We start from the raw sequence: 23,375 nt of genomic DNA, 5'->3' as shown, positions 1-23,375 counted from the left end.
CGAAGAACTTCTGGCTCTTTATCCTCAGGCGACCTTCTGAATATTCCCTGAAAAATGCAGAAGATTCAGAAGATCCCCTGAGGATTAAGAACAAGTAACTCTCGGAAATATTGGGAAACATGAAGAAAATTTCCCGGTGGGTAACCAAAGAATCCTTTCTGCACCTGATCTGCCGGAAAAATATATGATATTGCATCAAAAACTTGTTTTTTCCCGACAAATTCATACTTCTGAATTTATGCGTAAATCTCTCATTGGAGAGGCTAATGCGACAGTGAAATTTGATATGTGATCAATTTCGGTAATTGAAGGAGGCGGTTAACTTTCGTTAGACATATTGTTAGCCCCATTCCGAATTACATATTCTCGCCGTATTTCGACTCGAAGAATTTTGACGTTTTCCCGATAAATATAAAGTTGATTAACGTCTCGGAGTATTGGTCTAAGAATGATGTGCAAAATTATATGCCGACGTTTCCATACATTTTTTGTATCTTATTCGGGATTTTTTTTAAATTTAGCAAAAAAACTGAGTAAGATATAAAAAAAATGCATCGAAACTTTGGCAAATAATTTTACAAATAATTCTTAAACCTATATTCCGTGACTTTAATCAACAATAAAAAATGAAGGTCAAGAAAAAGAAAAAAGAAATCGATTCATCTACCTAATAAATATTGAACATTGTTATTTCATTAATTTAAACAGTCACTTTTAGCTTTAAGTGTGTTATCTACCGCAAACCACTCAGCTGAATCACTTCGTCCCTTCCCCCTCTCGACCTGAAACACTACCTCAACCCAACCCACCCTCTTCCCTAATCTACAGACACAGCCTTCCCATCCCACTCACACCTCCTCCCCCTCCAACTCAACAGGAATCCAAGAGAGAGAAGAGGGGCGCCCCCTCCCACCCCGCCCACAGCTGGCTAACTCCTCGCCCTGCGCCCCGCTCTCAGTAGCTCTCGGGCCGTACCAGCGGTAGGACGCAGCGGTGGGCGGAGACAGAAGGCAGCGAGAAGACGCCGGGGCGGAGGCGGCGGCGTCCGAGGGGCGTGGAGAAGAATCGGCGGGCGGACTGAAAAGATCCATCTGTGACGAAGGCGATCGCTGAGGAGACGGGAAAAATCCAAACCGTACCAGCAACCTGATCGAATCGGCATAAAAAAGCGTGTACGACCCCCAAAACCCACCTTTAAGAGATAGAGAGAGATATGTACAATAGCTGCTTTGTTTAAGCATTCGAGCCGGAGATTTTTATTTTAAAAAGATCCATCCGTGACGAAGACGAGCAAGAAAGAAGATCGCGGAGGAGCTGAAAGAAAACAGGAAAAAAGACAAGCCCACCTCCTGATCCAATCGGCATAAAAACGTATACAACTCCCACAAACCACCTACTCGAGAGCTGCTTTGTTTAAACATTTGAGGCAGAGATTTTTCAAACACACCCTCCCATCCCCAACCGTGCCGTTAGAGCTTTGACCAATCGAGGAGAAAAAAAACAACAAAGTGCACGAGACGTGATCTTTCATTGTTTTTTTTTATTCCGACTCCGAACTCGCCATCCTCATACGAGAAGACGGACTTGGTGGAAGGCTTGAGCATACGATACACGCTCCAGTTTCGACGGAGCGTGCGACAAAGTAAACGTTTTAAAACTTCAAAGAGGGGAGTGTGATCTATTGGAAGAGTTACGGCCCCAAGGAGAGGATTCTCATCATTCTTCACGGTTTATTCTCCTTCGCGGCGGTCCATCCCTGTGGTCATCCTCGCCTGCGGACGCTGATCGAGGAGAAGCCGGCAGGGATAGTATAATTGTCTCTCCGTGATACTGGGTGTGCAACAGTCGCCGCCGCCAGCACAATGAGGTAAGTGGACGGATTCTTTTCTCCCCATCCTTCGTCTCTCTGTCGCTATGTTGTTGCCGAGCACGTCGAGAGACGTTATCGCAACCGCAAGCGAGGCCCGGTGCCACCAGCCGGTTCACGAAGACTACTGATTGGAATAATGCTATCTACTCAGAGGCTATTAGCGAGGGCGACAGCTGCGCTCTTCTACGCATTTAACCCTGTTTTGAAATGTTTCAGAAAACTTGGCACTGTTCCACGGAATCATTTTCCTATTCTAAAGCACCCTCGCATCATGAGCGAAGTTTACAGTTTCATGTTAGGGGCTAGTAATCCTGGTGGGGTTTGAGGGGCCATCGGATACACCCTAGTGAAACGGGGGGCCCTAAACTGGAAAAATGTTAAAATTAGCCTCTGAAAGCAACAGTTTAGGAACTATTTAATACTAAAATTCATTAAGATTTTTTTACGTTTATATTTTTATTGTACTTGAATGTACACGTTTGGTACTTTTTTTGAACAATTTTTTTTTACCATTCGAGTTGGGGGGTCAGGCCCTCCAAAAACTCGGCCCATGCCTCAAATGCTCAGTGGTGCTTCATCTGGTGTATCTGTATGGTATTTGGCTATAGTGGAACTTCTAAAAAGGAACACTCACTAAGTATCTTCCGCTGATTTCGTTCCAATTTGCTAGGATATTAGTGTTTTATAATAAAAGCATATTTGCAAAATTTTCGGTGCCCTTAAGACCTGTGAGCCGAGATATTTACATCCAAAGTTGCGCGCCGGCCACCCATTTTGAGGCAAGGGGCCCTTTGACCCTCGATATGGACCCTCGCTGCCGGTAAGGGCTAGGCGGAAGGCGCGGGTGCGGGCCGGGCGTCGGCGGTCTATTATCTTCTAGCTACCAAGAGAAGCGGTGGGTGATCCGAAGGCCAAACTATAACATCTGTTTTGGAGGAATTTTTATAGGGCCTGAATTTGTACATATACCCCTGCCGGCTCCTGTTTCTGGTTGAAGCACGAAAAGATACGTGTTTTTGTGATGTCAGAAAATCCAGAAGCCTAATTTTTTTCCTTAAATACTGACCAGAGTGGGTTTAAAAAAGAATTAAACACGGGACAAACCCTCCATTTCCAATGAGTAAAAACGGTGGAGTCAACGGTACAGTCCCTCGGTGCGACCACCCATTCCTACACCATAAAGCCGTCGATTTCGATATAGGATGAACTTCTGTCTCCTTTATTTATTTGCCTGCAGGATAAAATTGGAATTTTAAAAAATCGAGTGTTTGAAGTGCAAAATCTACATGTCGTGGCTTCTAATTCCGGCTTGTTGACTAAAACCACTTCAGTTGATGAGTATTTTGGCAAAGTGCTTATTTTTCAAATCAAATATGCTTTTATTATGGAACACTACCATACTACCAAATTTGAACGAAATCGGCGGAAGAGGCTTCTTGTATGTTCCCTGTAAGTCGTATATAGGTCCGACTGAAACGATAAAATTGGAGTGATATTTTTCAGAATGGGCAGGTATAGGAATTTGTTTTCCTCCAGGTCAATTAGTGACTTTCATAATTCATGTTCTTTCAATTCCATGTTCTTAGAGCCAGGAGTAAAACATCTCCCACGTACACTTTTTTTCAATTTTACTTTAATTTTTCTTTTTATTATAGGCTGCCGTACTAACGCATTGAAACGTCTTGCGCGGGAGAATATAGACATATCATTGTCAGCCACTTCGATAAAATTGTCGTATTTCTCCGATAGGAATTCGTATTCATTTACATTTTGATACACCCACATCACCAAATTGGTATTTTGCAGAATTAATTTTCAGTCCACTTAGCAACGATAAATCAATGAAATATCGGAAATTCAAGCTTCAACTATTATTTTTATTCAAAGATTCTTATTCTAAATTCTTAAAATTCTTTTTTGAGAATAGCGAAGTAGAGAGTACAGCCCAAGAGCATCACTACTGATACGCTCTTTATCAACCCAAATCAATGAAATCAATGAAATCTATGCCGGTAAGCGAGGATTTAATCGACACCGATTTGCTTAATCTGGAACGATATTAATACATTCCGGAGTCAAATTTTTGACGATAAAAACATTCTAAAAGCACACGTTTTTCGGGGTTAGAGGTAACCACAAGCCTCCGCTAAGAAGGCATCAACAGGTTGGCTGTAATCGGTGCGATGGTCCCCGTAATTGTATGACTTTCGCATTGAAAAGCATTTACGTGGACGTCTTTACCGCCAGAAAATGGTCTTCCCTGTTAACCGTAACGGATATCAGAGGAAAAACAAAGTGTAACCATATGAGAAATAATAACCTAACTCGTAAATATGCCATTTCCCATCACCATGAGCACTGACATCAATATTGACGACGAGAATGAATAGAGGCAGGAAGAAATTTTGTAAACATCCGTAAAAATATTTTCAAGAAGATCTCTTTTTTTCCCAAAGCAAAATTGCTAAATTTGATAAATACATTTTTATGGATGCCAAGCCTTAAGCAACCAGTTCTTAGTTTTAAGTGTTGAATTAAACAACCATTTCCAGCAGGTTGAAGAAATGCTATCCATGCACATCACGATTATGACTTATATTTATGCAAATCGTGTCTTTTTATCTTGTTAAGCACTTATTAGAAGGAAGAACTAAAGCACATTTGATCTTATATAATACATGAATCATGATCTTACGTAGATGAATGTTAAGGTACCAACAATATAACATGTTTTGAATTCTACAACATGGGAACTTCATTTACAGTCAAAGACTTATTCGCTGATTCGATGAGTTTGTACTTCTCCTGGAAGAACACCGGGTACTTCAGTAAAGAGTGACCAACATGTCGACGCTCTTAATAAAGAATCTTTCTAATGGATTAGTACACTCAAATCAGCCGTCGATGTTCCCAATCCGTCGAGACTCGAAATGTCGGAAACCATGTGTGATAGTACCTGGTGCCCTTCCCAACGAAGTACAGACTCATAGATACTTATCTTAGCCCAAATTTTGTTTATGTACGGCATTATTTTGCAAGCACTTCATTAATCTATATACTCTGTGATGACTGATGCAGTGCAATAAGTCGCTTCGAATCAAAACATCCCGATTATGTTGCATTGTCCACTTAGTTATGAAACGATGAAAAGAAAACCTAGTAAAAATTCAACTTGAAGTGATCACCTTATAAAAGGAGTCAAATCACATTAAATTTCAATGCAAAATACTTGGCGAAAATAAATTCCTTTTCCATTAAAAGACTCTTAAAAGATATCTTATCGCACTGCTCTACCTTGAAATTGGCAAAATTTGGTTCGGGAAGGTAATAAAAGCAAATTGTGAGGAAAAATAGTTTTGAAAAGAAGATTTTCATCGCAAAAACGTTGAGGGACAACAAAGTTAAGCGCATAAACGTAAAAATTGTGTGGAGTAATTTGTTATACATTGCAGTGATGAAGAAAATATGCACTGATTCATAAGAAATAGGACTTAAACACCGTTGTCACGAAATCTTCACAAGAAATCTTATTCTCTAATTTTCATATATATATCGCCTCCATTTGGCTTTTAAAATCGAAAAGATTTAGCGAAACCTTTTACGGTTCATTTAAGAGAAATTTTTTAATAAAATATTATACAGTGTGGTGGGAACCTCATGTGAGTCACATTATTTGTTTATTTCACACACCACCGAAAACAGCACTGTTCAGCCATTAAATCGGGGTTGTTAACATTTACTAATCACAAACATCCATGCCCCGGGGAAGGCTAACTTACCCAGGCGGGACTCGAACCCGCGACCATCAGTGTGGCAGGCGATGACTTTACCCCGCCGCCAACGAGGCCGGCCATTAACCAGAATTTTTTTAAAATTCATACACTCATTCTGAAGCTAATAGCGTAATAGTTAAGACAGATGTTTATTACAATAAGTAAAATACTTAGCACCAATTATCTGTGAGATTTTTTTGATCCTCATAGAAACTACCGGTGGAAAATTGAGCCTGTGAACGGAGGATCAGCAATTAAATATGCGTTTTATCGGCGAACCGTTGGAATGTGATGCTGAGCATGATCCGTAATCTAGAGCACAAGGGCGCGATCCGTAGACAGCCGGCCTGGTCTCCCACTGCTCAGATCCCTATTTGGAAGAGGACACCACCGAGCTGCTTCAAGTCCCGGATCTCCCTGCGCCAAAACGTTACTCCCTGTGCTCAGTCCACCAGTTAATCCTTGCCCTGCAGCATGACAAGTTGGTCATACGAGCCTTAGTCACTACCAGTGGCGGATACGGAGAGGGGCTAGGGCGGACTACACTACATTTTAGACTAGATAAAATGGTAATAGCCCTTTCATAATGAGGAATAAAAACGTCCTCACACCTGCCCTTGTTCCTATACTGGATTCACCACTGGAGGTACTTCATAGTAAGTTCTACGAAAAAGATTCGCTTACACCGGTATTGGAATATTAAAGTATACTTATAATATATCTTTACATTAATATTATCAGTTGGAAATGACCGCATAAATCATGACGTACAGCGCGGAAAACTCTCATTTGGCTCAACAGAAATACAAACTCAGCTCTCTCACTGTCCATTGCCATCACATATTACCAGCGTGAGACCAAGTCCTAATGTTTCGATGTGAATTTCACTGGGGGCTAAATAAGAATTTAGTTTACACCACATAATGGCGCAGGAGATGTTACGACTGAACATAGAGTGAGTGTGCATCCTAATGCGTTTAAATTTTGGGAGAATCACTCTATAATTACGGCGCGGCGTCGTCGTCACTGCGTGAACTAGTCGTGGGTGTCGGCGGCGGAGAGCATGGTGTTTCAGAGTCATCCGTTCCGAACGGATCGGAAGACTTGGCTCGGATTTTACGTCACTTACTGTCGGTAAGACTTCCCGTGCGTTTCAGACTGCTTCCCAAGGGGACTGCATAGAGGAGGCCCAATTTCATCCTATAGAAGGTTAATTTCTGTTGTCACTTTGGTCGCACTTAAATTGGTTTCCAAAATGTCCGCAGCGTGGTGATGGGTGCAATGCCAGGGGCGCGGCTAAGAATTACGCCTAGGGGGGTTTTAGGCGCAATAATACTTAGGTGTGTTTGGGTATTGCATACCTTCCAGGGTAAGCGGGAGTTGCGGGGGCCCTCCTTCAGAAAATTTTATAATTAATGGTTCAAAATGGCGAGTTTTAAGGCTTTAAGAGGGATATTTGATTAATCCTAGCACTATTATATAAGTAATACTAATCCAATTAAGTGAAACGGATTAAACTTAAAAATTTCTCTGAGCTGTGGGGGGGGGGGGGGTTTATCCCCCAACCCCCCCCCCCCTCGCTGCGCACTGTGCAATGCGATCCACTTTTTTCCTATATTTTGCATTATAATGTTTGTAATTACGAGGAATAGCTTTGAAAAGTAAATAATCAGATATATCATATCATCACGTGTATAATTTTCGGTTAATACCCCTACTTATACCTTATTTCCGCGTGAAATTCGGATCAATTTGTCCGTCAGCCACGCGAGTGGCGACTTTTGTAAACCCATTTAAATGCGCGGCGGGTGGCAGTACATTTAGTGGCCGGCTTTTGTAATATTTGTGCTGCTTCTTATCGATTCAAGGAAGGCTTTCCGACCGGATAGAAGTCGATCGGGCAACGGGTTTCGGAAAATCATTCCAATTGCGTAGGACGATCTCAGGTTGGTATTTTATGACGTTTTCGATGTTATTTGACTATAATAAAATGATGCCACTTTATTTCATGAGTGCTGATTTATGTGGATTGTCTCCTAGAGTAATATAGGTGTAACTAAAATTAAATCATCATGGAAACTATACACTATATGCGCAGACCTTATCATTGTTGGCGCAAGTTTGTTTAGATATTATTAGGAGTAATTTATGAATTGGATGGATGAGGCAGATTTTAAATTTATTAAACTACAGTCGACATGTTTCGCTGGAAAGTGCAAGCTGGAAAGTTTCTTTTATGTGGAAAGTGCAAAGTGTTTTATTTCATATCTCACGAGTAATTTAGCGAAAACAATATAGATCTGCTCCATTGCGACCGTCCGCAGGCGAGTCTCCTGCCCGTAAGGCCCTCGTGACCTCTTCGGAGGCACGCAGGAGGAGCGCCTCTTGCGTGGGAGGCCAGGCTGGAGCCCCAGTGCTTTTTCACGAGCCGAAGAGGACTCGACCTGGGGCCTACCACTTACCAACGAATACACTCACGATTAGCAAGCGTGAATTAAAGTCTTTAAAGAAGCTTTTAAACTCGCAGAGTTAGGGATTACGCACTTACAAGGAAAGTCCAAAAATAACCATATATCATTTACATAGGTGCAGCCGTTCTCGAGTTATAAATAGTGTAACTAACACGATTTTCGAGTTTCTTTTTAAACATGTAGAAGATAGATTATGTTAGAGACATGTTAGCCCTCTTACAATTGAAGTCCCTCAAGTGTCACCACAAGATCTCGTTAAAATTTTGCCAGGTGATAGTAAATGGATACCCATGTTATGTAAATTTTGTTCCATCCGCCAACGATCAATGCCCTAAAATTATGCAACACACATCACAACAATAGATCCTTATACTCCGTTGCTAGGACAAAGAGCACAGACGGTATATTGTTGTGCTCCGGTTGCATTACTTTAGGCGTTTTCCTGTTACATTCCGTCGCAAATATCTCGAAAAATATTGAGCCTCGACGGCTGAAACAAAAGCTAACCTCGTGGGCGTCCATTTCTTATCGCCTAGCACAATATGAACGAGATCTAGTGGTGACACTTGAGGGACCTCCCTTGTTAGTCTTAAGATGTTAATTGTTTGACTATAAGAAAATGATGCAACTTTACTTCATGAGTGCTGATTATTGTGGATTATCTCCAAGAGTAATATAGGTGTAAGTACAATTTAATTATTGTGGAAACTATACTCTATATGATCATCATCTAATACACACCACGGTAATTGAAAGAAGATTGCGAACCTTTGGTATGGGTAGCAATAATTTTGGCACCTCATAGGAGGATGCTACGAGGTGTGAATTTAAATTAATTTTACCGGTTAAGGTTGGTTTATACAGAGTAAAAATAGCAACAAAATTTATATTAACAATTTTTAGTTTCAGTAGGACATGAAAAAACGAGTGGAACCCGCTCATGATACATTTCTCAGCTTTGAAACTTTTGAGGAAGACTTCAATAAAGAGAGGGAATATAGGTAGTATTAGTTCCTATCGCTGACCGCTTTAAAAGTAGGCAGACCAGCCTATTTCCAGTTTAAAATTTAATACAATGTCCCGATGAATACCGCCTATAAGATTATTGAATTAATTTTTTTTACAGCAATTGCATCTTGATGTTGCCAATGAGAGATAAAACCTTCCTCAAATTGATATGCTTCCCTTTTTATTTATCTGGCCATTTTGCCCGCTTTAATATCCGCGTGTGAATAATTGGATACTAAGTTTTTCAGTATATTTATAGTTTAAATCGTGATCCCAGATTGGATGTGTAACTATATCCGAGAAAGGGCCACATGCGCCGTAGCTGGAACGTGACTTTAAAATGCAGAATTCCGAACAGATGTAGTCATTTAAGCGTGGGGCAGCTGCCATGTCACCGCCCCTTTCGGATTGACAAGGTCATCCGAGTTAGAAAACAGAGAGACTCTAGCTTCGTCCTCGAGCCAGTCCTTATTCGTTGCCCCACGCTCGTTAGGACGCAAAATTTTACGTAACATGTCCAACCATCCGTTAACTGTGAAGCATTCTGGTCCCTCGTTGTCGAACCGCAGAGCATTCAAGCGAGTAAGTCAACGGGAATCTAAAGATAACTAAGCGTTAAAACACTAATTCCACTTCTTCCGCTGTGGAGATTTGTTCGGATGATGGAGCGAAAAACTGGCTTTATTTTATTTATATCTCCTCCACTCTAGAGGAAAAAACCCTCATAAAAACAGTTTATTGGGTTAAGTATCTATGCCACGGGCGTACCCAGCGGGGGGCAACAGGGGGGGAGCTGCCCCCTTAGAAGCAAAAATAGAAAAAGTCTTCAAGGAAAATCAGGATTGGATTGAAACGAAAGTTTCCAACAAATTTTCTTTAAACCCTCGCAAAATTATATTAGTATAACACATGGAACCAATAAAAAATATTTTTAAAGCAAATAATTTTAAAAATTAGCACAGCGCTATTACAATTTTCTGAATACTTTGTTTTCACTCACCTTTTCCGTGCTAAAATGTTACAATTGAATGACCATGGCTTGCCCCCCATCTATCTTTGATCCTGGTACGCGCGATGCACTGAATTGTTGAGGCCTTAACCTCGAAGAATTCTGTTTCAAGATAGTAAAAATAACAAACTTTGCTTTCCACAGCTTAGCCTTTAATTCTCGACTAGTTTCAATACAGCGTATCATTTTCAAGACTAGTTTTGAAAATAATATAGTGTATCGAAACTTGTCGACGATTGAAGTTTAAGTTATAGAAATCTACGTTCGTTATTTTTCTTAACTGGATAAAGTCTCCATTCCTCGGCCATGATGAGTTGATAAGTAAAAATGCGAACTCATAAAAATAGCAAATAATGATAAAATTAAGGGAAACAGAAAAATGAAAATTATCAATCAGCCGCGTGACGGGAAGCAGCGCACAACAAATGTCTAAATGTTTCGACTAGTAAACATAGGCGCCGACTCAATGGGGCCTGAGGGGGCCCGAGCCCCCTCAATAATTCGTTTGGGGGGGCGGAGCCCCCCCAATAATTCAAGAAATTAATTAAGTTATATTATGCTTTGTAAAATCACAAAAATATGTTAGTATTTTTATTTTCCTTGTTTGACGATAGTTACCTTTTAAAATACATTCAGTAATGATATAAAACAAATAATTATTACGATAGTAAACAGCTTAACTGAATAAAGTGGTGTGAATCATGATAGTGTTTCGGGGCTGCGACACACTTTGAATTTTTCCCGGTGCGTGAACCTTCGGGTACAAACTGGCGGGTCAAGAGGGATGTAAGGAGCCTCCCGGTTGATTTAAATGGAAGAATGACTTATTTTTGCTCCAATAATGATCACAAATTGGCCAAATACAGCATAAACCCTACTGAAACCGGCAAGATAATAATGGGAGAGTTGTGGTGTTTTGGACCCTTTGTATTACCGTAGTTACTCACACATAAGATGGCTTTGAAAAAAGATCAATGTAGGATTTTAGAGAAAAAAATAAGAAATTGGACCTCCTTGCTCCTATTAAGTATTATGGATGACGTTTTGAGGGAGAGTGGGGGTTAGGATTGTCTTACATGGTCTTACGTAACGAGGGTCTGGAACCATATTACGTAAAATCTTGTCCGTATTGTAACATTGTATTGCTCTTCAATAAAACTTGCAGCTTTTAGTGAACAGAGGGGAAACAAATTTTGTTAACTCAACTGAGTTTTTCAAAAATGACCTCGACATTGAGAGATTGCGCTTACACTTGCATATGTTAGCCGATATCGCTAATAAAAAACAAATGGTCTTAAAAAACATGCGTAACGTAAGAAAGTACATTACACAAAGGCCTGCAGTTGGAGAAATGTTATGCGAAGTAGTGAAGTGCATTAAGTTTCTCCAAGTAGTTCCAACAATGACAGCGATAGCAGAACGGTCATTTAGCGCCCTTAGACGTCTGAAATCATATATTCGATCAACAATGGGACAGAAGCGATTGAACAACTTGGCTGTTCTTCATGCCCACCGTGATGTTTTGGATGAAATGGATATCCGACCAGTCATCAACGACTTCATATACAGTAAACCGGTCAGACGGTCGACATTTGCACCTTTCTAAAGACACTATTGCGCTAATAATGGTATTTATAGAAATATTAAAAATCTTTATAAAACAGATAAATACATACAGAATGTTACATTTTCATTTTCAAAATGTTAGTGATAGGTCAGTACTGTATTTGTATATTATGATTACATCTATATTTCGTACTATAGCACTGTATTATTTATTTTCAAGGACTTCAGTATTTTTAGAGTGTAAGACCCAATTAAAACCCGCTATTTACATACTTGTTGACTGAAAGTATCAGGCGTATTTTATAAGCTTTGCTAACTGTATTAAAGGATTAACGTTGAGATATTGTTTTAATTAAATGAACTCGGAGTCTCAGTCAAAGTAAACTTAAATTAGCTACATCACTTATTAATCAAAGTGCTATTGCTTAGTACCAGCAATGTTTTATTCTTTTTTATGATAGTTTAGGATTTATTTCAATATAATTTTAGTTTGTTCAGAGCTATATATTCACTGCTCTGTAATAGTCTATGAGCGTAATTATAACTGTAAATGAAATGAGCTTTTTACCAAAATACTGTGCTGTTGATGTTTTGTTTCATTTTCAAAATTTAGGATATTTCCCGGGGCAAGACCCGCGGTATGGGCCCCCCCAATATTTTTTCTAAGTCGGCGCCCCTGCTAGTAAAGATATCGACATATTTTTCAACGGATTCAGAGGCTACTCGAGGGAGATTTTACACCCCTTCAGGAGTGATTTCACCCCTTGCGGAACATAAATATCGTAATAACAACAATTGGAGAGATATTTCATACCACCCCTACCAAATCCTACTGGATACCATAGGATTACATCGATATAGCTCTCCTTCTCTTTCAACCCAATGCTCCTGGATCAACCACGGAGCGGATTGCCAAGAAGACGAGTGGCAAGAGATGCCAAAATAAAGGAAATAAAGTGAGAAGTTATCTGGGTTGGGAGGAAAACCCCTTCATTATGATAGGGTGAGCTTCAACGAACTTAATTCGGTGATCAGTGTATCCAAAGATCACTATTCTCTATTTTAAGTTTTCCGAGCTTTTTTACTCTCGTAGTACATTTCTTAGTGAAAAGGAAATGTCCAAAGCTTCTTTTATGCTCCTAACCTAAAGATTTAAAACCAGAAAAGCATGGAATAAAACGTAATTATGGTTCAAAATTTATAAAAACCAGCCCCGGTACCAAAAATGAAAAAAAAAGTTTTAGAATTGAATAAAAAAAAGGAATCTAATCTGTCGAGCAGCAAATTTTAGCGTAATTGCAGAGTATTTTATTTATCTCAAATTGACATTACAGGGATATCTTTCGTTAGTAACAACTAGCACTCATGAGAAGTAAATCCGTGAGACATGGCTGAAATTCAATAATGTATGACGTTCGGCAGATTAAACCTATTGTATTTTAATGATGATGTGTTAACTCAGGAAAATCTCCCCCAGTCAAATTGTGTGGAAGATACTGGTAATTACAAGAAGAAGGGAGTGACATTAATGGTAAGAAGATTTATAGCCTACTAATTAATAAGTATAATAGGGAAAGAGAAGGTTCTACAGTACTTTTAAGAATGGTGATGTGGGTTCTTGAAATATTGCCTCACTATTACGTATTTCGCATATCAGAAAATATCTACTTCAGAAAGCTGAACCAATTATAAAAGGGTGTTAACAAATTCGTTCCTCGAGGTATTGTTCGAGAGACACAATTTTTATTTCAGAACTCCTGAGGACAATTGGTTAACTGCATATACCTCAAGACTCAATGATCCTGAGGAATAAAGTAAATTATTAAATTAAATACCCTGTAATTTTTCAAAAATAGATTACACTTGCGTATTCCGATATGTAATTTCTATAATAATAAATAGGTTAAAACATTCTTGCCGTTCATTTCCTAAACATAAATATCCTTGGCGAAATCCTCGAAAAAATAATAACTGGAGAGCAATGGACTGCCTTGAAACACCGTTTTCCCCTCGGCTTCTCGGTCGAAGGACACTACTACTAGTTCGAAAGGGATATCGTCCGAGGGTTACCACCGAAATGCCATTCCTTCCGAGGTACAATTAGGCATATTTTCAATCTGCTTCGTTACAAACAGCGGTGAAACTCATATCGAATGCCATGGTAATAAATTCCCCCAGGACGAGAATGGAACTGCAGACTTTTGGCTTTACGGATAACTGCGCAAACCAATTCACTATCCAGCTTCTTTGATTCTAATGCCAATTAAAGCCAAAGATCTGTGATCGATTCCCGGCCTGGGGGAAATTTTTTCGTTGAAACGAATGACGGTTGACGGTCATGAAATGGCGAAAAATTAACCAAACGGAGCACCTAGTGCCATATTCCAGCGTTCACAGAAAAAAATTTACGCAAAAAATGAGTGAATTATAGGAAAAAGTTAATATAAGCTTCAGTCAATTTAGATATAGCGTGCAATATATCGTAATTGGAGGGCCGTAGTAATTTTTTAAGCACTTTTCTTTCGTGTTTTATGAACTCATATCGTCGATAGCTATTTTGGGATGAGCAATGACAGGGTTATTTTAAAAATAAGCTCCGTACAAGGCAGCGCCTAAGGACAGCTCGATTTTACTATCATGTGTGCGGCAGCGTGCCATTATTTTTCGTAAGAGTTATAAAGGACGTCTTGCATCCGTTAATTTTTAACATATTTTAAAATAAATTTAAATAAGTAAATATATTTTATTGTAAAATAAAAACTCTTCAGAGCTATGATTCCAATTTTGCGATTGGTGCTTATTGAAATTTTATCAATTTTTTCCATAAACCACCCTTGCAAACATCAGAAAGCATGTTAAACTTTGAGGTAATGATGTAAAATCCAGGGAATTAATAACTGAGGGTTAATACATTGACTTACGAGGGAAAATATACAAAACCATAAATACCATGACCATAACCCATAACGTTTACTCCCTTGAATGTATCGGGGAGGGAAAGTACTTTTGTAGTGACTATGCCTCTTAAACATTGTAAAAATCTAATTATTCCTACCTCATAAAGTAAATGAAGACATCACTGTGTTCATACAAGCCATAGAAAAACATTCTGGTAAATACTCATTCATAATTGCCCTAGCCAATAGGAACAGATCGTGGAGAAGTAGATGTTTAAAAAAAATACCGCTTAAAGAACATAACCTACCTAAATTTTACAGAAGACACGCACGAGCTTTCTGAATATTAGTGCCGCTCTTGTATGGGAATCGCTTGATTGCATAAAGTATTTTTTGGGCTGAATCGAGTTCCCCCGAGGAGCCGGGTCCAGTTCGCAGAGTCGTCGGTCAGACTCGAGGCTCGTGGAGCGAGAGCCCATTCCACCGCCGCGGCGGTGGAATGGGCTCTCGCTCCACGCCTTGGAGGAGAAAGCGGAAGAGAAAATGACGAGTGTTTAGAGCGATTCCCGCAGAGAGTATGTGTGATATGGCCTTGGAAAAGGAGGACATGTCACGATACGAATTTGGATAAGTGTAAATAAAGGGGTGCCCCCCGCGGAGTGCTCCGTTTAAACACGAGTCTCCGGACCCAAGAAAATGCATTCTAGTGGTTTTAACAATAAAAATAATCATCTGTAGCATTAAACTGAGTTATAAACCCGCTATAAATAGTCACCATTATCAGTCAACAATCCTAAGATTGGTCTGACGCAGCTCATCATTCCGCTCTCCTAATGCGGAAATAATCTTTTATTCTCAACTAAATTACCTGCGAACATAACTGAAAAATAATAATTCAAAAATACTAAGAAGGTAGAAAATGATCGCAGGCTTTCCCGGCGTATTTTATCGCGGAATGTTACTCGGGATTTCCACTGGGTCAGGTTCTCCATCACGGCCGACGCGTCGCGACGCGACGTTTCGATGAACAAGTCAGATTCTCCTCCGGGTATCTTGCCCTAATGACGATGGAGAATCTGACCTGAGGGAAATTCCGAGAAACCTTCCACCAAGAAGGTAGCTTTAAAATGAGAATTTTTAAAATATATTAGCATGCAAATAAGAGGTGTACCTGATTCATAGTTCTTGACACTCAAACCTTAAAAAAACAAAATGCAAGAATGAAAGCAGAGGAGATGTGGTGGATGGCAAAGAATTTATTTCGGGGATACCTCATGTTGTGTTTACCCAGAAACGATCCAATACCAGAGTGCCCCGATATTAGGCTGGGAGCCGCTGGAGACTCGGAGGCTGCACGTTTGGCTTAGATTGCTTGAGCAATTGAGAATGGATATGTTTACGAGCGACACGGAGAAGATAATATTAGAGCCCCACTATATTTCCAGGTCCGAGAGAAGCGATAAATTAAGAGAGATGTTTTGCCGAACGGATAGATATGAGAATTCATTTTTCTCCCGAACCATAAAGGACTTTAATAAATGCTAGTCCTAACTTCGTTAGAGAACTTCATTTTTATGTGTAAGCGACTGGTGTCCTACAAACACCCCCTGCCACACGCCTTTTAGGCGGCTTGTGGGGTATTATGTAGATGTAGATATTGAAGTTCCATTACCTGAGCAACAAAGCAACCCTCCTACAATTTCAAGCTAGCTCTACGCCAATCTAATCCAAGGGATGGTCAATATTTTTTCGTTACGATAATAACCCCTCCGTGCTGCGGTTGGACCGTTATTATCGCAATGATATTTCCCAACCGTGAATCATACGCCTGCATCCCGAGTTACCGCGCCCTCTCGTATTCCACTGGTGACTGTGTCATCGAAGGGGGCAATCAACAGGAATTACAAAGGACGGGAAAAGGGAGGGATCGAATTAACGAGAACCACAGCGTGTCGGCCGCAGACCGCATCGCAGGACAATTCCAGAGCCCCCTTTAAAACGCGAACAATTGCCGGCGACAAAGCGCCGCCCTACGCCTAGCTCGCTGTTCACGGTTCGGCGACAATCGAGAGTAACTATCACCATTAAAAGAGCTAAGCAAACATAGCTAAGTAACGCTCTTAGAAATGAATTGTGCCTCTGATACCGGACTTATCCTCATGCTGGATATTATAGGAAACGTTCGATACCGTCCGTTTCAACATAATAGGGTAGTTTCCTTCATCAAAGAAAACGAAAAGCATTGATTGCGATTCGTTACCCACCATTAGTGTATTCAAAATATACAAATTATTTCGTTTTAGAAATAGCGGTTTAGACGAATGGCAATGGTCCATTTTTATCCTCATTTGAAAAGGGCCAGATTGGCGCCCATGCGATGCCACTCCACGTGACGTCACAGGGACCTAGTTTCTATACGAGAAGATAGGAGTTATACATCGTCTGAGATTACCAATGGATGCATGAGGCGTAGAGCTCAGGGAAACATGTCTTAATAATCACTTATTAAAACTGGCTAAGGTCGGAAAGTTTTCTTCATTTGATAAGGTATTAATAATCCTTATTTAAGACAAGCGCTACCAGCTAGCAGGTTACTCAGCTACCCGCTAGTAGCCTGCGTCGTATCAGCGCTAAGCCTCGCCTCAGCGTCACCTCACAGGGGGCAGCGGGAACCAGAAATAAGTCTCACGGAGAGATTTCCCGGCATTCATACTTACGCGTCGCGTTTTCGCGCGCTTGAAAATTTTCATTTTCATTTAATCGCGAAAAATAGATATCGTCATTTAAAAATCTAAATGCGTGAAATACGTACTCCAGGTGTAATAATCTTTCGATTTGGGCAATAAATAAATAATAGGAAACCACCCTATTGTCTATTTGTACTTCAACAGAGTTTGACTAAATTAAGTTTAATTACAAAAAATTTTCCTGTGACCATATTTTATGACTAAATTCAAATAAATTAAACACACAAGAGTGCTGGTTACAAGATGGTTCCGCAGTACGAAAAGAAGAGGCCAACATTGAAATCACCGTGACCGGTTAGATCATCATTATAATGGGAAATAGAAAAAACCGTGACAGATCAGATGAGTATTGTTTTGTGAAATGGAAAAAAAGTCAAGAAATCGAATACTTGAAAATATTTATTTCGGGTATTGCTTCGCTCTTGCACCAAAGACAAAGTTGTACTATGCTGATCATATCCCGCCGGTGGGGACCTCATGCTATGACGGAAGTCTTTCGGACTATTCTTCAGAGCTCGAAAAAAGGGCCCCTTACTGATGGTCACCTAGCCGTTAACGCCGGACCATTAAAATAACTTATTATTACAGAATATTATTGATTATATTACTCGGAATGCCTGATTAAATTACAGTTTTGCCTGCATATGGATATTATGGATGCTAAAACTTATGGATACAACTTTTCGCTTTAGCTATAACTTACTCAACTTATTATTGCAGCATATTATTAAGTATTTTCACTTGTATTACCTGATTTAAAACGATATTTTACGCAAAAGTATGGATATTGGGGATAATAAACATTTCGGAAATAACTTTTCTTCTTAGCTATAACTCACTTGATTTATTATTACAGAATATTATTCAGTATTTTCAATCGAATTTCCTGATTTGAAACGATAATTTCGCCTCTAATATTTGGGTATAGATATAGGTGATACTAAAAGTTATTGAAATAGCTTTTCGTTTTCGCCAGTGCTGGGCAATATTCAAGATCATTATTTATTTTTACAGAATATTATTCAGTATTTTCACTTGAATTACCTGATTTAGAACGATAATTTTGCTATCAATGGATAATGGTGGTGCTTAAAAAATTATGGATATTACTTTTCGTTTTCGACTACGCTGGGCTATATTCTGGATTTCATTGCGCACCAATGCCAGTCTTCGCGAAGAATTCATGCATCATTTTCATTTTGTCCATTTATGTTCCCCACACCCTCCAATCTCTCCCTCCGGATGTTGCTTCACGCTTGTTTCGCCCATTCAATTCACCGCCGCCACTACTTTCACTCTTTCTCTCCCTCCCCTCCACTCACAGCCGCGTTTCGTAAAGATACGGCGCTCGCGCCAGGAATATATTTTTTGTCGGTTCCGTTCGCCGTGGCCGGCCTACTGGTGCACCTTTGGCCGGCGTCGCCGCAGTTACGACCTTGAGCCATTTAAAAAACATTCAAGCGATAAAAGGAACAACAGTCTTAGCGAGAGAGTCGGAACGAGGACATGGGTCAGGAATGACTGAAGCGGTGCGAAGTACTAATTATTGTTTGAATCAACATCAATATGTGACATGCAGTAGTGGAGTTACCTTACACTGTCGGAATTAATAGGTTATTTTTGTAATGTTTTTATATCGTGCATATTTGTGATGAAGGGCTGTTATTTTTCTTTTATAGCTTATGCATTTACCACTTAATCCCTTTTCTAAGGAAGTTTCCTTCATCAAATAAAACGAAAGGCATTGATTGATATTCGTTACCCACCATTAGTGCATTCATATGTTTTTAGAAATCCCAGGTTAGACGAATGTTAATGGTCAATATTAACCTAATTTTAAATAGGCCAGATTCGCGCCCATACGATGCCACTCCACGTGATTTCACAGGGACCTAGTTTCTATAGGAGTAAATAGGAGTTTTACACCGTCTGAGATTACCAATGCATGCATGAGGCACAGAGCTCAGGGAAACATGTCTTAATAATCACTTATTAAAACTGCCGAAGGAAAGTTTCCTTCGTTTGGTAGAGTATTAATAATCCTTATTTAAGCCAAGCGCTACCTCTAGCAGGGTACTCTGCTACCTGCTAGCAGCCTGCATAGCAGCGGCGCACATATTCTCGCCCCAAGGTCACCTCAGACGGAATCAGTGGGAACCAGAATGACGTCACATGGGCTTTTCCCAGCATACATACTTAGCCGTCGCGTTTTCGCACGCTAGAAATTTTTCACTTTTCATTCAATCGCGATAAATATGCATCGTTATTCAAAACTTTAAAAGCGTGAAATGCGTGCTTCAGGGGTAATAACCTTTCGATTTACACAAGAAAAAAATAGGAAACCACCCTCTTCTTCTTTGGAGCAGAATCAGTCCAGTGATTAGCAGCAATTTATTTGATTATTTAATACATTCTTCACGCAATAGAAACATATATTTTCAGTAAAATATTTTTCAAATGGGGTGAAACAGTACAAAATACAGTTACAATATATCAAAACACCGAAAGAAAGAGGAAATATTCCGTCTTCCTATCCATAGGTGTCCAGCAATTGCATACTAAGTCGTTCATCATTTAAAACCTTTGTACCTATCCTTGCTTACGATGTTACAGAGACGAGGAACTCGGCCTTCCTTTGTTTCTCTTTCAGTGAACTTTTCGTGCTATTCTTAATACCAGGTATAATTTTATTACTTTGGAATTACTTTCTAAACTACGACAATTTGTATCGATAATTACGAGTTTTATGTTTGAGGCGGCACCAAATCTTAGTTGATAAAAGTGATAATTCTATCTAAAAATAGTCATAACTCAAGATCATTTCATTTATTCCTGCATTTAGAGAGATTTGATGAGATAATGTGTTTTGTTTCAAATTCCATAAGGTGTTAATCTTCACAAATATTTCCCCACCTTCCTCTCACCTTTCCACAGCCCGCAAAATTTTCCATGTTTTCCAAGTTTCCTCGACTTAACTGGTGTCCTAACACTGGTGGTAGTATGTAGATGTAGACTAAGTAATATTGTAATAGTATATATTACAATTATAATAGTATCTATTAAGTAATAGTAGTAATTGTATAAGTAGTATTTGTAAGTAATATTCCATTGCGAATGATTGAATAAGGTGCATGCGCGTAATAAGTTGCGCCATAAATTTTCAACTCCACCAATCAAGTGATCAAGCTGTGCGGCTAGCAATTCATAGTTTTATTTTTTTTCATTCTGATGGAAATTATCACACAAGCCCACCCAATCCGTAACAAAAGCCGTTGACTCGTATTTATACTCAAAGGTTGGGAGTGCGATGTTAGCGCATTTTAAAAAGTGCTTAGCAATCATTTAAATGCATAATGTTATATCACTCGGAAGTAGAGAGCCACGCTAAGCTCAACGACATTCCGAGACTCTACGTGTGCACTATAAAAAATAGCTTCTTCATGTGTCTGCCGTAAATATGTGTGCCGTGTAAAACACATCCCGTTCGAATACACAGAGTCTGGACAAGTTAGAACATATTGCTAACAATACTGACCTCTCATTCGATTGTAAATATAGGATAATAATGTGAGATAAAATCCAATGGGAAAAGTATTTTTATTTCAAAACAGCGAACGCAGTAAACATTATGATATCGAGCGCTTTGGAAACAACACATCATGGTTGATATTATGAGGCAATTTGGACATTTTTAAATATATAAATAAATATTTTCTGAAATCGTCCGCTATATAAGCAGGATAAATATCCGCAAGGCACTGTACGGAGCATAAAGTATTTGGAAATATTTCAAAAAGCGAAGGAGAGCGTGTTGTTTCATCATTAAGTGAATGAATTCTCTTCCTGGATTCTTTAGCCTTTGCGAATTTACCGATCATATCCTATCATTATTTCAATTACTTTCCTTATCATTCGTAATTTATGATACTCCTCGTAGCAAAATCAACAATTCACGTCGTTTCTGTGCTGAGGAATTTCTACCGACTCGATTAGCATAGTGGACACTCTCCTCTAAGAGAAGGCCAACTAACTTTCTACACTACTGTACCCTGAGAGTATAGATTCACGTGGACAATTAATAACAAATCAATGCTAAACACCCATGGGAGGTTGTAATGACAACCAAGAGGATATTTACCGAAGACGTTTTTACCTGACGGAGCTGACCTCTGCCGTACGAATTAGTGTAAGCAGGCCCGGAAATAGGGGCGACGTGCCCCAGGCGGCAGATTTCAGGGGGCGCAAAATGTGAAAAGTTTATTTTTTTAAATATTTAATTTTATAACTAAATTATTTGACAACAATTATTAATTTATAAATTATTAAACAATAATATCAATGAGCTTCTTAATAGCAAGCATACGGTGTGAAATTTCAATGACCGCGTCTATCGCATGTATCATATTTTAATGTTAGGGGTCGGGGCGGGAGGGGGGGCGGCAAACTGATCTTTGCCCCCCTGACAAAACTCCTAGTTCCACCCCAGGTGGTAAGGTTACAACTGATGACTCGAAATGAGAAAACTGAATTTCCGGAAATCTGACGGTGAACATGGTAATCATCCTCTCTGGGATTGAGAAGAAATGTTGAACGGCAAATAAAAACTCGTCATACATTCGGCTTTCCTTGATTTACACCCATAACTCATAGAGCGAACATTCCCTAAGATATAAATAAAAACATTGTCAACTCCCTCGGTGACATCCTCAAGAATTTTTCAGCTGAGAAAAACAAGAAAATATGGTATGACCGAAATAAATCAAATATATATCAGACGAATTTTCTTTCAAAGAAACTAGACTGTAGCAAATAGATTAATAAAATTCATAAATTGATGATTACAGCGTAATTGAGATTAACGGACTCCAATAAGACCTGGCGGGGGGGGGGGAGGAAAGACCTTCACGTCAAATCAAATGAAATTCATCTCACACCGTCATTATCCCGTTGCTACCCTTTGGAATCGGCACCAGACAAAGCTATAGCTACAGAGACAACTGTACGAAATTTAACTGTATCAATCAGCGTCTAGGACCCCGATTTTTTTCGACTGGACTAAATTCACTCAAAAATTAGGAGTTACGAATAATGAGGAGTATTAGGATTTTGGTAAAATCTAAAAAAAACCTAAAAAATGTTCAGAAGCTAACTTCGTCCATTTACGTTGTAATTTCAGTGTTGGCCTCGGCTTGCGGATACTGTTCAGCCACCTTGACAACTCTTGAATCTCTTGAAAGCAAAATTTATTCTGAGGTACCACATACTGTCAGATTACGGATCTAAGCAACGCTACTCTATGACGGGGTAGTTAACGGCTTCGGCTGTCTGGGTGCGGGAATTTCTTGGACGGCGAGCTACACCCAACGAGTTGCATGCTCGATTGGAACCTCCCTGTCCTTAGAAACGCACTTTAGCTATTGTTAATGGCATGATTTTGACGCCATGTACCACGAAGTGCACAAATGCCCGAGGAATGACAGACTTCTGCGCTGTGGCTAAAATTGACATGGCAAAACAAAGATTCCCTTGACTGATCTGATGGGTCTGACTGGCAAATGAAGACTTGAGATTTGTTTCTTAATTTCCATCGGATATTAAATTTCCTTTAAAATTAAGAGCAACGAATTAGGAGAAGTGTCAAAGTGTTAAGATTTTTATAAAATCTATTTAAAAGTATTTTTAGTTGCAAACTTCGTCCATCACCTCCAATAGTTTTAAGCTGTGGTTTCACTGATGGCCTCGGCTTGCGGATGCTGCTCAGCCGCCTTGAGCACTCTCGTATATATTTACACTGAGGTACCACATCCTATCAGATTACGGATCAAAGAAACGCTGCTGGATGACAGGGTCGTTAACGGCTCCGTCTATCTGGTTGCTGTAACGTCTTCAGCGGGTTTGCACAGCGAGCTACACCCACCGAGTTGCATGCTCAATGCATATCCTGATTCCGGACACCGTATATGTCTACACATGCTGTCTTCTCACTTGTCCACTCGCTCCTGTGTTCGCAGATCACCAGTCTTTTTTAAAACCC

General features: G+C 39.6%; 1 protein-coding gene across 2 annotated transcripts in view; it reads left to right on the top strand.

The window, feature by feature from the left end:
* The first annotated feature begins 953 nt into the window (after window positions 1-953).
* The window catches only part of LOC124155891, a 124,594-nt gene continuing 102,172 nt past the window's right edge, over window positions 954-23,375 (top strand). For both annotated transcript variants that reach the window (XM_046530062.1, XM_046530061.1), the window contains exon 1: window positions 954-1,867. In XM_046530062.1, the coding sequence (XP_046386018.1) occupies window positions 1,863-1,867 (5 nt within the window). In that variant the 5' untranslated portion in view covers window positions 954-1,862. The remainder of the gene's footprint in view (window positions 1,868-23,375) is intronic.

This window comes from Ischnura elegans, chromosome 3 (assembly GCF_921293095.1).
Source record: "Ischnura elegans chromosome 3, ioIscEleg1.1, whole genome shotgun sequence".
NCBI classification, from domain to species: domain Eukaryota; kingdom Metazoa; phylum Arthropoda; class Insecta; order Odonata; family Coenagrionidae; genus Ischnura; species Ischnura elegans.
Note: the sequence above shows the minus strand (reverse complement) of the source record. Positions and strands in the feature narration are given on the sequence as shown.